At 42.7% G+C, this 15087-nt stretch overlaps 1 protein-coding gene across 1 annotated transcript in view; it reads right to left on the bottom strand.

The window, feature by feature from the left end:
- LOC124009273 (microtubule-associated serine/threonine-protein kinase 3-like) overlaps positions 1-6495 on the bottom strand; it is a 48337-nt gene extending 41842 nt beyond the window's left edge. Inside the window, 3 exon segments of the mRNA XM_046320899.1 lie at positions 1309-1381; positions 2168-2253; positions 5919-6495. Of these exon segments, the coding sequence (XP_046176855.1) occupies positions 1309-1381; positions 2168-2253; positions 5919-6004 (245 nt within the window). The 5' untranslated portion in view covers positions 6005-6495.
- Positions 6496-15087: the final 8592 nt, after the last annotated feature.

Here is a 15087-nt window from a genome sequence, read left to right as displayed (position 1 = left end):
GTACAAATTCTTCTTTACAATGACAGCCTAGTGTACAGTTGAGAGTCCCTTCTTGTTTCACACGGTTAAAAACATTTGCTTTAGTACATTAAATCAAAAACACACTTGGTTGCAGTACCTGGAAAATGTGGACATAACCTTAGGAGCTTTCCACCATAAAAGTCCCAGTAACAGCTTTGATTGAAGATACCCATGGCAGCCATTTTATTGTGTGCCAGTATTACTCGCATGGTGTTGTTTACGTGGCCCAAATAATTGCATGCACAACAGACTGCAATCTATGAGGACGACAACAACTATCCCAGCCCAACACCTTACATAGTGCAGCCACCAGCATCTGTCCACATCGGCATCTCAGAAACCTCAGTAAATTTAGCGGTGTCATGCAAGTTAACGCAAACTTGCGCACGGCTAAAATGTGCCGTGTGATTTCCCCCACTTATCTTTAAGGCTTATGGTACGGTACAGTGATACCGTACCATAAAAGCCTCTACCTCACCGTCCTCAAGCCAGACTGGGTTGCACTGTTAACCACTGAAGTGGATGATTGACTGCGAGCAAGCCCACCACTGGATACAATGTGACGCATGAGACTCGACACGAGGCTCTGCTTGTAACATATCATAATGGCAGCCATGAATAACGAGCATGGGCACTCTCCCTTTAAAATTGCACTGATAAATAACAAGTCCCATGTCCCACGAGTGCCCCTAGAGCCAGTCGGCCTGCTTCGTCCTAAAGCACTGAGGTTTTTGATGCATTGGCTGTGGTCATGGGATGGATGGAGGTTACCTACTAAACCAAACCATCTTGTTCCTATGCAATTATGGGAGGATCTACCCTTTTTGACACTATATGATTTGCCATTTATTTCTATTGGCCACCAAATAATCTGAAACAACCAAAACAAACGGCAAATGAATCCAATAAATGTTTAGAGTCAGAAGCTTGATGTAGTCATTGCGTGCTGGGAACATGGGACCAAATACTTCACTTTGTACTACTTCAATACACATAAGTGAATTTGTCCCAATACCTTCGGTCCCCTAAAATGGGAGGACTATGTACAAAACGTGCTGTACTTTCTAAACGGTTCACCCGATATAATACCCTCAAATTAAAGCTGACAGTCTGCACTAACCTCAGTCATTATATCATTTCAAATCCAAAGTGCTGGAGTACAGAGCCAAAACAACAAAACATTTGTCACTGACCCAATACTTTCAGAACTTCAATAACAGAGCCAAATTAAAAACTAAATTGCTTCTATTAAACTGAATTTATTGAAAGGATGATAGGACTTCTTACCTGCGCGCAAACTGGGAGTTTGCAGAGGCACTGGCAGAGACATTTCTGGGGCTTTCTTGGGGACTACTTCCAGCTGAAACACAACAATCAGACTGTCATAGTTTGATCACTGGGACATGTTTTTTTTAATTCTGAAGAAATAAGACATGTTGCTGAAGTTAACTGTAGTCCGCTGTCATTCTTGGGAGCTGATGACGCACAAGTAAAGGACAAGCGACCCTAAATGCAAAGCAAATCGGTCTCAGGTGGAACTGAATTCAATAAACTTGAGGCATATTTACGACCGTGTGGTCTGGAAAGGACAGGGTTTTTTGTGACGTTCCTAACTCACGCTCACTTGATAAGTCGCAACTCCATCTGTAGCATTGAACTTTTATTAACTGTCTGGCCATCCGGATTTGATGTGATGCAAATAAGCTTGACTGTCCCGCTTGTTACAATGGAAGAGGATAATAAGTCTCAGATTTACTAAGTCCTCCACTGGCTCACAACCAATAACAATGAATGAAGCCTTTCTTTCATATGAAGTACATTTCATGTCCCCTAAAGCGAGACACGTGATCTGTACGTGAACGTCTTCGGTAACTTCAGCTTCCAAACAGACGCCAAACAGTAACTTGAGCTTCGTCAGCTCAGCTGCTGCGTTTTCACTTGTCTGTCTGAGGATACTCTGAACACGTATCATGTGGTTAGCTGTGTGTGTGCATTGTGCTCTGCTGGCACAATGCACTGGAAAGGCCAGATTGGTCTGCTGTCTCTAATGTCACATGTTGATTGGTTTGCTATGTGTTTATCACATGCTGGTCTGGTATCTCTATCGCGTACAGAGTGCAGTGCATAGACGGCTCACAACGCCTACCTGTGGCAAGGGGGAGAGGTGAGAGTGGTCGGGAGAGTGAGGGCGAGGGGGTCCCGACCGACAGACCCCTTTTGTTGTTACGGCAACTGTGTGGGGAAAAAAGGGAGAGAATTGCTTTGTGACACATTAAAGTAGTGGAACGTAAACAGAGTTGTGATATTGGGGCTTGAATGCAACATGCAGGTGTTGTGAAACTTTTGCCTGTAAGATACAGTACATACTTTCACCACAAGTTGAGAACTCGTGATACAGCAGATTTATCATTCAAATTGTGTTGGAAAATAATTGGGACCTTCTGTTCTTGGCTTATAGTTCCCCATCACAATCTAGGCAGCGCAGTAACGACCATCTAATTTGGTTGAATTGAACAATTTAGATAAACCCAAATTAGTGAGCTCAGCAGTCCATTGGTTAAAAACCGTCTCTGTTATTAGAGGGCTACAGTGCCTGCAGGGTGGGGTAGATTTACAGAATGGAAGGAACTCATTTTCAGTTTGTTTGTTTTCGGAGATGACTGATCCCCAGCCCCCATTGTTGACGTTGGTATTGCTATTACAGTGGCAGCCCATCTCGCTGGCAGTGAGCTAAAATAATTGAGGAGCTCAGAAGACAATGGAGTCTGACATTTCTGGGTTGGGATGAAGATCAGATTACAAAAGATGCCCCTTGTAATAAAATGAATTTCATGAATCTATTAAGTCAAACTTTGCGGAAATCAAACAACAACCAAAACACTTAGAAGCAATGGAAATGATTTCTGTCTCAATTTATCAACAACCCGTATCGCTAGTAGGGACTTCACCCAGTTCCATGCATAAGGAAGCGAAGTTTTTAAAAAACTTTTTTTTTAAATGGTATAAAAAAAATTAGGAGGGTTTGTCATGAACAGAGATTGTGGTGAATGCTTGGCAGTTGACACTGCTGGTATTAGCGGTCAGGCACACCTTGAGGTTTTTCCCCATCCACCGGCAGGATTCTAAAACAAATCATAGTAGGCTATGGTCAAACATGTCGGCTACAGACATTTACTGAATCGCCAATGTAAGCTACTGTAGTGAAATACCTTTTCTACAAAATATTACTAAAATATTTAAGGACATTTTGAGTGCCAATACATATTTCAGTGCCAAACCTGCTTTTTCTATTAAGTTCATATCACTAAAAAGAAAACTCATGTGAATAGCATAGAACTTCAATGAATAGCCAGGGTGTTTTTTGCTTAAAAGATGGACTCACTATGCAGAAATTGCTCTGCTTCTCCGGGTTGCTAAAATTTGAATAGTTCGCCTAATTTCAGATTATGGAGACAAAACAAGCAAGTATAGCGAAGAGAATCATTGTACTATCTGAACCACTGAAATATATTCTCCATAACCAATTATATTGTATTTTCAGCTGGTGTACAAAACAGAAAGTTAGACAAAAAAAAGAAACTTAGGCACAAACCTAAGCACAGAAAACGTAGAAATGTCACACAGAACAGATCTGTGAACTGACCTCAAAAAAGGCACTAAATCAGTCAGATCTACCGCTTCTTAGACTTGCTTTCAATGAGAATGACATGTCTATAACTCACATTTCTGTGAATTTGGTCAGGTCGCACCAAAAGTTACAAATTGCAGCTTTAATGCACACAGCTATTGCTCATTTGCGTAGCGAATTGTTTAATGGAACAAATTAAACATTAAAACTCCATTCATGGTAACCTCGTAAACAATTTCTTTAGACCTGGTGTTTATTTGCTGAAATTTGTGCCATTGCCCAGCTATTAAAAGGTAAATTAAACAGTTTTGCTTTATATTTCAGCCTGGTCTCAAACACTAGACGTAACATAAATGAGAATCTAGGAAATTAGTATGATATGGTTAGATAAGACAGAAGGTTACTTAAGGCAAAAAAAAAAAAAAAAGAGTTGAGTGGGCGTTGATCAAACGTCTAGCAACGCAAAGGTTGTGTTTGAATCTCATCATGGATATCTTTACCCTTTTAGCAACTACTTAGCATGTTAGCTAACCCTTAAGCTAACTCTAACCACTAGCCTAGTTAACGGTAGCCACCAAGACTACTTTAGCCACAACAACTTTGGATTCATAACATATACAGTAAGTATCAAAAATTCATATTATATTTTAAAAATTGTACCTTTATTTAACTAGGCAAGTCAGTTCAGAACAAATTCTTATTTTCAATGACGGCCTAGGAACAGTGGGTTAACTGCAGAGCGACAGATTTGTACCTTGTCAGCGCGGGGATTTGAACTTGCAAACTTTCAGTTACTAGTCCAACGCTCTAACCACTAGGCTACACTGCCGCCCGAAATGGATGATGAACGTCCACAAATTCTTAACATTCTATACAAAATAGATGAAAAAAGTAATTTCAGTTGAACACATTCAATTGTACAACTGACTAGGTATCCCCCTTTCCCTTTGTGCTGAGGTCAGTTCAGTTTACATTTTTTATTTATTATCCATTTTCCCTTTTGCAATTTATTTTTAAACATTAAATGCACTATGCATTGTGGGATGAATGCTCCATCACTGAATAACACATGACTGCCCATTACTGCTTATTATCCATCATTTATTCACATAACTTTAATAAAATCTTAATTTAATTTGGTGATTATATGATTTCATTCAAAGTCATCATCTCTATAGAGCTGTTGCCTACGCAGTCTGACAAAATAATTTTTGTAGTTCAAAGTAAATAAGGCATACTTTTATGACGACTGAATACCAACTATCAAATCACTTATATCATGTATTTTCAGGCTCACAAAGCAACTGCTTTCTATCCCTCTAGATCTTGCGTTCTCCAATTCTGTGTCTCTGCGCCGCACAGAACGGACAAGTTTAAGGGTGCACGGAATGGATTATGGTCATTGCAGTTAATTACCATGTTCTGTGCTAAACTACATAGAATATTTGCCTGTTGGAAACTACAACTCCCTACTACATCGCACAACTCAGGCTTGATCTGATTTCTCTCTACAGAAATGGCATTCAAATAATTGATCTAAAGTTGGTTAATTAACCAAAAAAAATAAATGTTGATTGATCGCTCAGCACTACATATACTAATTTGAGTATCCCGTATTTCCATTTACTATGTTACATCTACCCCTGAGTCCAGGTTGCATTTTTAGCTCGACTATAGTATAACCTATACCAGTTGCACTCAACTCCTACCCTCAGCTGCCTGCTGGTTTTCTGTTCTACCTGATAATTGCACCCACCTTGTGTCCCTGGTCTAAAATCTGTAGAGGGGAACAATTTGAAAAAAGCAGTGGAGCTGGCTTCGATGTCAAGATTTGAGTTTGTGGGGCCTATACTGTAATGAACAAGTTGTGAGCCTTCTGCATGAACAACACAGCTGCGGTTTCTGTAAGACGATACATAGGCAACATTAACCGCATAGTCTAACAATGGCCACGTTTCTCTATCGGAAAAACAACACTAGGGCGGATGTAAACCGACAAAATAGCGTAGTTGAGACCATAACGCGAAACCATAGTGAACAAGATGAAAGCAAAGGCCTATGTGTACTATTGTCGTGAATGGGGAAAGTTAGAGAAAATCTTCCAAAAAAAACAACATTAAATAAGCGACGTCATTTGTCTGCATTTCAATTGTCTTAGTCAAAGCAATAAGCTAAACTGCGCGGGTCCCATCTATAAGTCCTACACTACCACTGATTTAAATAGTCTAACAAATCAGATGATAATAAATAAAATAAAAAATCAGATTACCTTCTCGATCTTTTCATCATGGCCCCAGTCACAAAACTTGTTTTGTAGCTGGGCAAGACTGTCCAGTAGTGATTCTGATCAGACATGATGAATTAAAGCGATACAAAGTGATACTTTGAATCAAATGTCCACTATCTCTTGAGAAACATATTTGTTATTTCCTCGGAAAGCACTCGGAGTCCGTAACCAAAAACTCCGACAATGGTTAGCACTATCTGACTGCATACCCGTGGCAGTTCAGGCAAGAAAGCAACCGTAAATGATGCCGTCGTCGCTTTATTTCTTCCCTGTGAATTTTCGCGTACTACATTACAAGACTTTCGCGCACATAATCAATACTTCCAAATCACCAAAATGCGTAAACTTATTTTTTTTACTTCCCAGAAACAGCTAATAATTGTACAGATAATTGTGTCAGCCCATGGGTTGGAGGAGGGATTGCCGCCAATGGGAGGAAGTTGTCATTTGGGGATTGTTGCGCTGAAAGTTTGATCATGGGTTTTTACATCGATTTGAATGTCATGGACCACGTTTACTTCTATACCAATATCCAGTTATTACTCGGGATACTAAAGTATTATGTTTGAGTTGACGCATATAAAACATCTTATCCCGTTTACAATAACCCTAAAAAATCTTGAAACCCGTTTGAGAAACCCGGATAAGATGCCCGGTATAAGCTGATTTTAGACGGGATACTGTGACATGTCGACACCTTATCCCGTTTACTGTTGTTTTTCACGGTCTGCGCAGGCTCAGTTTCGCATATCATGGGTGTGGTGTGATGAGTTGTCATCGGATTGTCAAACAAAACACTTTTAAAAAGTAGGCTATACATGCCGCAGTTGGATCCGCCATAATAATGTATTTTCTGATACACCGTACAGCCTACTAGCTTAGATAAATAAGGGGTGAAAGTAGCCTAAGTTTCCACTTATAATTTCCAATATTAGGTAGTCCATTTGTTTGTCAACTAGGCTATAGTTAAATACATGCAGCTTCTCTGTTATAAATTGTTGTCCCAGAAGACTAAATAATGTAGTGTTCACCAGAATAATGTCTTACATCGGTCCAAAAGGCTTCTTAACAGCTTCTACCCTCAAGCAATAAGACTCCTGAACAGCTAATCAAATGGCTACCCAGACTACTTGCATTGTCCCTCCTCCCCTCTTTTTTACGCTGCTGCTACTCCGTTTATCTATGCATAGTCACTTTAATAACTCTACTTACATGTACATAGTAACATGTACATAATACCTCGACTAACCTGTGTCCCCGCACATTGTACCAGTACCCCCCTGTATATGGCCTCGCTACTGTTATTTTACCTCTGCTCTTTATTTACCTATTTTTCTTAAAACTGCATTGTTGGTTAAGGGCTTGTAAGTAACTATTTCACTGTTGTTTTCGGCAAATGTGACAAATACAATTTGATTTGAAAATGTGATTTGATCAGTAAACCCAACGAAGTGTTGTCCCATGTTTCATGAACTGAAATGTTTGATTCTCAAGAAAAGATTGTGCACAAAATGAGTAACAAATTAGTTTACATCCCTGTTAATGTGATCATTTCTCATTTGCCAAGATAATCCATCCACCTGACAGGTGTGGCATATCAATAGACTAATTAAAAAGCATGAGCATTACACAGGTGAACCTTGTGCTGTGGACAATAAAAGGCCACTGTAAAATGTGTATTTTTGTCATACAACAATGCCGCACAGGGGTCTCAAGTTTGAGGGAGTGTACAATTGGAATACTGACTGCAGGAATGTCCACCACAGCTGTTGCCAGAGAATTGAATGTTCTACCACGTCGTTTTAGAGAATTTGGCAGTAGGTCCAACCGGCCTCACAACCGCAGACCACGTGTAACCACACCAGCCCAGGGCCTCCACATCTGGTTTCTTCACCTCCGGGATCGTCTAAAACTCTTGAACGTGCCGTCCTTGGCCAGCTCTCCCGCTATCTCTCTCTGAATGACCTTCTTGATCCAAATCAGTCAGGTTTCAAGACTAGTCATTCAACTGAGACTGCTCTCCTCTGTATCACGGAGGCGCTCCGCACTGCTAAAGCTAACTCTCCTCTGCTCTCATCCTTCTAGATCTATCGGCTGCCTTCGATACTGTGAACCATCAGATCCTCCTCTCCACCCTCTCCGAGTTGGGCATCTCCGGCGCGGCCCACGCTTGGATTGCGTCCTACCTGACAGGTCGCTCCTACCAGGTGGCGTGGCGAGAATCTGTCTCCTCACCACGCGCTCTCACCACTGGTGTCCCCCAGGGCTCTGTTCTTGGCCCTCTCCTATTCTCGCTATACACCAAGTCACTTGGCTCTGTCATAACCTCACATGGTCTCTCTTATCATTGCTATGCAGACGACACACAATTAATCTTCTCCTTTCCCCCTTCTGATGACCAGGTGGCGAATCGCATCTCTGCATGTCTGGCAGACATATCAGTGTGGATGACGGATCACCACCTCAAGCTGAACCTCGGCAAGACGGAGCTGCTCTTCCTCCCGGGGAAGGACTGCCCGTTCCATGATCTCGCCATCACGGTTGACAACTCCATTGTGTCCTCCTCCCAGAGCGCCAAGAACCTTGGCGTGATCCTGGACAACACCCTGTCGTTCTCAACCAACATCAAGGCGGTGGCCCGTTCCTGTAGGTTCATGCTCTACAACATCCGCAGAGTACGACCCTGCCTCACACAGGAAGCGGCGCAGGTCCTAATCCAGGCACTTGTCATCTCCCGTCTGGATTACTGCAACTCGCTGTTGGCTGGGCTCCCTGCCTGTGCCATTAAACCCTTCAACTCATCCAGAACGCCGCAGCCCGTCTGGTGTTCAACCTTCCCAAGTTCTCTCACGTCACCCCGCTCCTCCGTTCTCTCCACTGGCTTCCAGTTGAAGCTCGCATCCGCTACAAGACCATGGTGCTTGCCTACGGAGCTGTGAGGGGAACGGCACCTCAGTACCTCCAGGCTCTGATCAGGCCCTACACCCAAACAAGGGCACTGCGTTCATCCACCTCTGGCCTGCTCGCCTCCCTACCACTGAGGAAGTACAGCTCCCGCTCAGCCCAGTCAAAACTGTTCGCTGCCCTGGCCCCCCAATGGTGGAACAAACTCCCTCACGACGCCAGGACAGCGGAGTCAATCACCACCTTCCGGAGACACCTGAAACCCCACCTCTTTAAGGAATACCTAGGATAGGATAAGTAATCCCTCTCACCCCACCCCCCCTAAGTTTTAGATGCACTATTGTTAAGTGACTGTCCCACTGGATGTCATAAGGTGAATGCACCAATTTGTAAGTCGCTCTGGATAAGAGCGTCTGCTAAATGACTTAAATGTAAATGTAAATGTCTAAGACCAGCCACCCGGACAGTTGATGAAACTGTGGGTATGCACAACCGAAAAAGTTCTGCACAAACTGTTTGAAACAGTCTCGGGGAAGCTCATCTGCGTTGCTCGTCATCCTCACCATGCTGCAGTTCGGCGTCGTGACAGACTTCAGTTGGCAAATGCTCACCTTCAATGGCCACTGGCACGCTGGAGAAGTGGGCTCTTCATGAATTAATCCCAGTACTGTTCCAGGTAGTTGTATGGTGTCATGTGGGAGAGCAGTTTGCCGATGTCAACGCTGTGAACAGAGTGTCCTATGGTGTGGTAATGGTATGGGCAGGCATAAGCTACGGACAATGAACACAATAGCATTTAATTGATAGCATTTTCAATGCACAGAAGTCCCGTGACGAGATCCTGAAGCCCATTGTTGTGTAATTCATCCACTGCCATTACCTCATGTTTCAGCACGGTAATGAACAGCACCATGTTGCAAGGACTTCTACACAATTCCTGGAAGTTGAACATGTCCCAGTTCTGCCATGGCCTGCATACTCACTAGACATGTCACACATTGAGCAAGTTTGGGATGCTCTGGATCGACATGTACGACAGCGTATTCCAGTTCCTGCCCATATGCTAACAAAGCATTACATGGGCTTGCTCCTACCCACCTTTCCGATTTGGTCCTGCCGTACATACCTACACGTACGCTACGGTCACAAAACGCAGGCCTCCTAATTTTCCCTAGAATTTCTAAGCAAACAGCTGGAGGCAGGGCGTTCTCCTATAGAGCTCAATTTTTATGAAATGGTCTGCCTACCCATGTCAGAGACGCAAACTCGGTCTCAACCTTTAAGTCTTTACTGAAGACGCATCTCTTCAGTGGGTCGTATGATTGAGTGTAGTCTGGCCCAGGAGTTTGAAGGTGAACGGTAAGGTTCTGGAGCAACAAACCGCCCTTGCTGTCTCTGCTTGGCCGGTTCCCCTCTTTCCACTGGGATTCTCTGCCTCGAACCCTATTACAGGGGCTGAGTCACTGGCTTACTTGTGCTCTTTCATGCCGTCCTGAGGGGTGCGTCACTTGAGTGGGTTAAGTCACTGACGTGATCTTCCGGTCTGCTGCAGTAGTTTGTGTCGGGGGGCTAGGGTCAGTCATATCTGGAGTACTTATCCTGTGTGAATTTAAGTATGCACTCTAATTCTCTTTCTCTCGGAGGACCTGAGCCCTAGGACCATGCCTCAGAACTACCTGGCATGACTCCTCGCTGTCCCCAGGCCACCTGGCCGTGCTGCTGCTCCAGTTTTAACTGTTCTGCCTGAGGCTATGGAACCCTGACCCATTCACCGGACGTGCTACCTGTCCCAGACCTGCTGTTTTCAACTCTCTAGAGACAGCAGGAGAGGTAGAGATACTCTTAATGATCGGCTATGAAAAGCAAACTGACATTTACTCCTGAGGTGCTGACTTGCTGCACCCTCGACAACTACTTTGATTATTATTATTTGACCATGCTGGTCATTTATAAACATTTGAACATCTTGGCCATGTTCTGTTATAATCTCCACCCAGCACAGCAAGAAGAGGACTGGCCACCCCTCATAACCTGGTACATCTCTCGGTTTTGGCCTTTCTATGAGTGTTTTTCCTAGCCACCGTGCTTCTACACCTGTATTGCTTGCTGTTCAGGGTTTTTGGCTGGGTTTCTGTACAGCACTTTGAAATATCAGCTGATGTAAGAAGGGCTATATAAATACATTTGATTTTAAAAAGAATTAATATCCAGCAACTTCGCACAGCCATTGAAGAGGAGTGGGACAACTTTTCACAGGCCACAATCAACAGCCTGCTCAACTCACGCTGTATGAGGGAAGTGGTCACACCAGATACTGACTGTTTTTTTGATCCACGCCCCTCATTTTTTAAGGTATCTGTATTCCCAGTCATGTGAAATCCATGGATTTATTTCAATTGGCAGATTTCCTTATTAAACTGTAATTTAGTCAAATCTTTTTTTTAAATTTTAATTATTCTTTTATTATTTATATTTTTGTTCAGTGTAGGTAAAGTTGTCAGTTTCATTTAGGGCCCGTGAGAAGACGCAATAACTCCAAAACAGTGGAATGATTGGTCCTGTGCAAAATATCAACAGTTTGACTTTTTTTTTTTAAGGAAATTAAAAGCTGAGAAAACGATTAAACACATTTCTGATAATACGTCTGTTCGTCTTGGGTGCCTATTTTATGTGGTTGAAGTACTGTCTGCTTGCATAAGTGACAAAGAACACGTTACATGCCCATTCCCATTTTCCCAAGAAAATATATTTTTATATATACATATTTCTCCACGGCCTGTTCAAGACAAAATTAACATTTGTTGTATCCTTTTACTGCAAGAAATGCATCATTCTGCAGTAGTTAATATATTGCGCTACATAAGCCTTCAGTCAGTGTTCAGATTTCAGTCTTCTCATGTCAGTCAGTCACTGACAGTCACTCAATTAGCCATTTACCAATTTTAGATTGGTAAATTAGTCTAGCCAGCTATTATGGCTGAATACAGATCAGACACGTACCCAAGGGCCCAAGGACACGTACCCAAGTTTAAAACTCTCCACCCCCCACGATAAAATCTCATTCAGGGCCCCCAAAAGGCTAGAGCCGGCCCTGATGACACCCGTTACTGTCCGACTATGTCAATAAGAAGCCCACAACAAAACAATATCTGTCTTATTGCACACCAATGGAATATGCCAGAGCTTCATCTTGGAGCTCTGCAATAGGCTATGACAGGGTCACTAGGCAAATACACTAATTTTGACTGACATGTCATTAGGAAACGTGTAGAATTCAATGAATGATATGTGAAATTATTTATTTTGAATCACACAGATTTTATTTCCATACTAATTGACAAGACCTCAAAGCATTGGATGTGCATGCACGCATACTATAAACATACGTACAGTCCTTTCATAAAATGCGTGGGTGTACGTTTGATTAGATGCATCTATACACAGAGTGTACAAAACATTAGGAACACCTATCTAATATTGAGTTGCACTCCCTTCTGCACCCAGAACAGTCTCAATTTGACAGGGCATGGAATCGACATGATGTAGAAAGTATTCCACAGGGATGCTGCCCATGTTGTGTCAAGGAGCCTGGATGTCCTTTGGGTGGTGGACCATTCTTGATACACATGGGAAACTGTTGAGCGTGGAAAAACCCAGTAGCGTTACAGTAGACACTCAAACCGATGTACCTGGAACCTACTACCATACCCCATTCAAAGGCACTTAAATATAATGATCTCAATATCCAAATTAGTAGTTACAGTCGTCCCATCACTGCAACTCCTGTACGGACTCAGGAGCGGCAAAGGCCGAGAGCCATGCATCCTCCGAAACACAACCTTGCCAAGCCGCACTGCTTCTTGACACACTGCTCGCTTAAGTCAGCCACACCAATGTGTCAGAGGAAACGCCGTACAACTGGCAACCGTGTTAACGTGCATGCGCCTGGCCCGCCACAGAAGTCACTAGAGCACGATGGGACAAGGACATCCCGGCCGGCCAAACCCTCCCCTAACTCGGAAGATGCTGGGCCAATTGTGCGACGCCTCGTAACCCGCCTCAAACTCATCTTTAGTGATGCCTCGAGAAATGTGATGCAGTGCCTTAGACCGCTGTGCCACTCAGGAGGCCCCAGCACTTAAATCTTTTGTCTTGCCGATTCACCCTCTGAATGGCACACACACCTCAATTGTCTCAAGGCTTAAAAATCCTTATTTAACCTGTCTCCTCCCCTTCATCAACACTGATTAAAGTGGATTTAACAAGTGACATCAATTAAGGATCATAGCTTTCACCTGGCCAGTCTGTCGGCAGAAAGAGCAGGTGTTTCTAATGTTTGTACACTCAGGTTTAAATTCTCATTCAATCTACCACTGTTTGTTAACATGTCCAAATATATTACTAAAGTCAGGCCTACCTGCCACCTCAAGGCACTACCACTGGCAAAACTGGTTTGGGGTGTGAAACCACATTTGCCTACAAGACAATTCACAAGCGGCTTTTTAAGAGGTGTTGCCTCCTGGAAGTTCCAAGTAAATGTCAGCTACACAAACAACACCTCGTGACACCCTTTGGTTTTGTATCAAACAGTGTAACGAGAGCAGAGATAACCAGTGCTGATCTTTAGTGATACTTACATGTTCCCCCTTCGTGGAAGGCTCAGCTCTTTCTGGAATTGAGAGAGTGGCTCATTAAAATGGTGACAATGACAGTAAAGATAGTCTTGCAAAAGGTAAAGTCTGTTTGATTATTAACTTAGTCTATGACAGCTATGTCCCCTGTTGTTCATTTCCCGTGCTATATGTGAAGATCGTATAGCTCTGGCCTAGTTCTGTAGGTCTTAAATTGGTTCTCTCATTCATAGTCATTTTGTAGGTTCTGTTTGCTCTGATTCTTAAGCCCTTGTACATTATCATGCACATTCCACAGACAGAGCATACGCATCCCGAAAATGATGTGCCTCAGTGCGCTGTATTTTCAAAGATAAAAGCAGGTCGTTTCACAACCATAATCACATTCTCATTGCAGGCTCATGTAAGATGAAGGTATCAATCAATATAATAAAATGAAAACATTTATTTTGGGTATGGGGGGCAAGCACATTCACACCAACATATTTTATAATAGGTTTAGAGCAAACAATGCTGAAGCAAAGCCGCCATCTGAGTAATTGGTTGGAATTGAAAACAAGGACAAGAATTGAGTCATCTATACTGGATATCAGATACGTTAACATAAAAAGGGATGTTTACCAATCATCCACCCCTAAATGTAATTGACATCAACGCCCATATCACCACAGAAACCTAGTGTTGACAATAATAAGACAATCTGTAGAAACAAACGATGTATTAACTACAGCTTCGCATCCACAAGCTTGCCCTTGAGTGCCAACGCATGCAGCATTCGTGTGTGTAGAATGAATCGATACGGTAACCATGACCATTGCAAAACAAGGTGGCACAATACATGGGAAGCGAAATTGCTTTGAGATTTCCAGAATTTGTGATCACAAGAACTGGCCATGAAACTGCGCCCAATGTAAACAGATTATTTTGTTTAGTAAAACAGCAATTGACAATCACAAAATAACCCTAGAGAAAGAGAGAAATACATGTTTGCCCTAACGTGGGTCAACAATTGTTTGTGTTGGCCTATCATTAAATGTTCTAATGCCAGAACACAACGGCAAAGCAGTATTTCAATCTTCAATAGCTATGCTGATGTTATTTTATTGTTGAGTTTCTTACCTGCAGCCCACGACGTCTGAGAATGTTTGGCTCGTCCATTGTAGTATAAATTATGACTACACCGCTGACTCCCTTTTTCCAATTTCATTCAACCCATACTGCGTCCTCCTGTATTATACGCTTCACTGGGAGTGGATGTCACGGACGCGAATAGCTTCATCCCAAAACGGAGAATTTCGTTTAATTGCCAACCGCCCGGTGACCTGCCCAGCCGTGAGAATTGGGAATGAATGTGCAGGGAGGTACTTCTGACAAATCGCTTAAGGTGGCAGTGCGGGGACCTTATATCTCATTGATCCTACGCAACCTTTTTCCAACCCCTGTCTCACTCGTTTTTTTTCAGGTAGGATATGCACTAATATCCTATTTGCAGTTCTACAATATATTTACATTCTATTTATCTGTATATATATATATATCTGTACCCATGTTCTGTGTTTGTGTGACGAGAAGAAGCAACGTTTTGCTTAAAATGCCATTCAGATGTCTTTCATGTA

The sequence above is a fragment of the Oncorhynchus gorbuscha genome, linkage group LG22, assembly GCF_021184085.1.
Source record: "Oncorhynchus gorbuscha isolate QuinsamMale2020 ecotype Even-year linkage group LG22, OgorEven_v1.0, whole genome shotgun sequence".
Classification (NCBI taxonomy): domain Eukaryota; kingdom Metazoa; phylum Chordata; class Actinopteri; order Salmoniformes; family Salmonidae; genus Oncorhynchus; species Oncorhynchus gorbuscha.
The sequence above is the reverse complement of the archived record's forward strand: the minus strand, read 5'-3'. Positions and strand labels throughout refer to the sequence as shown.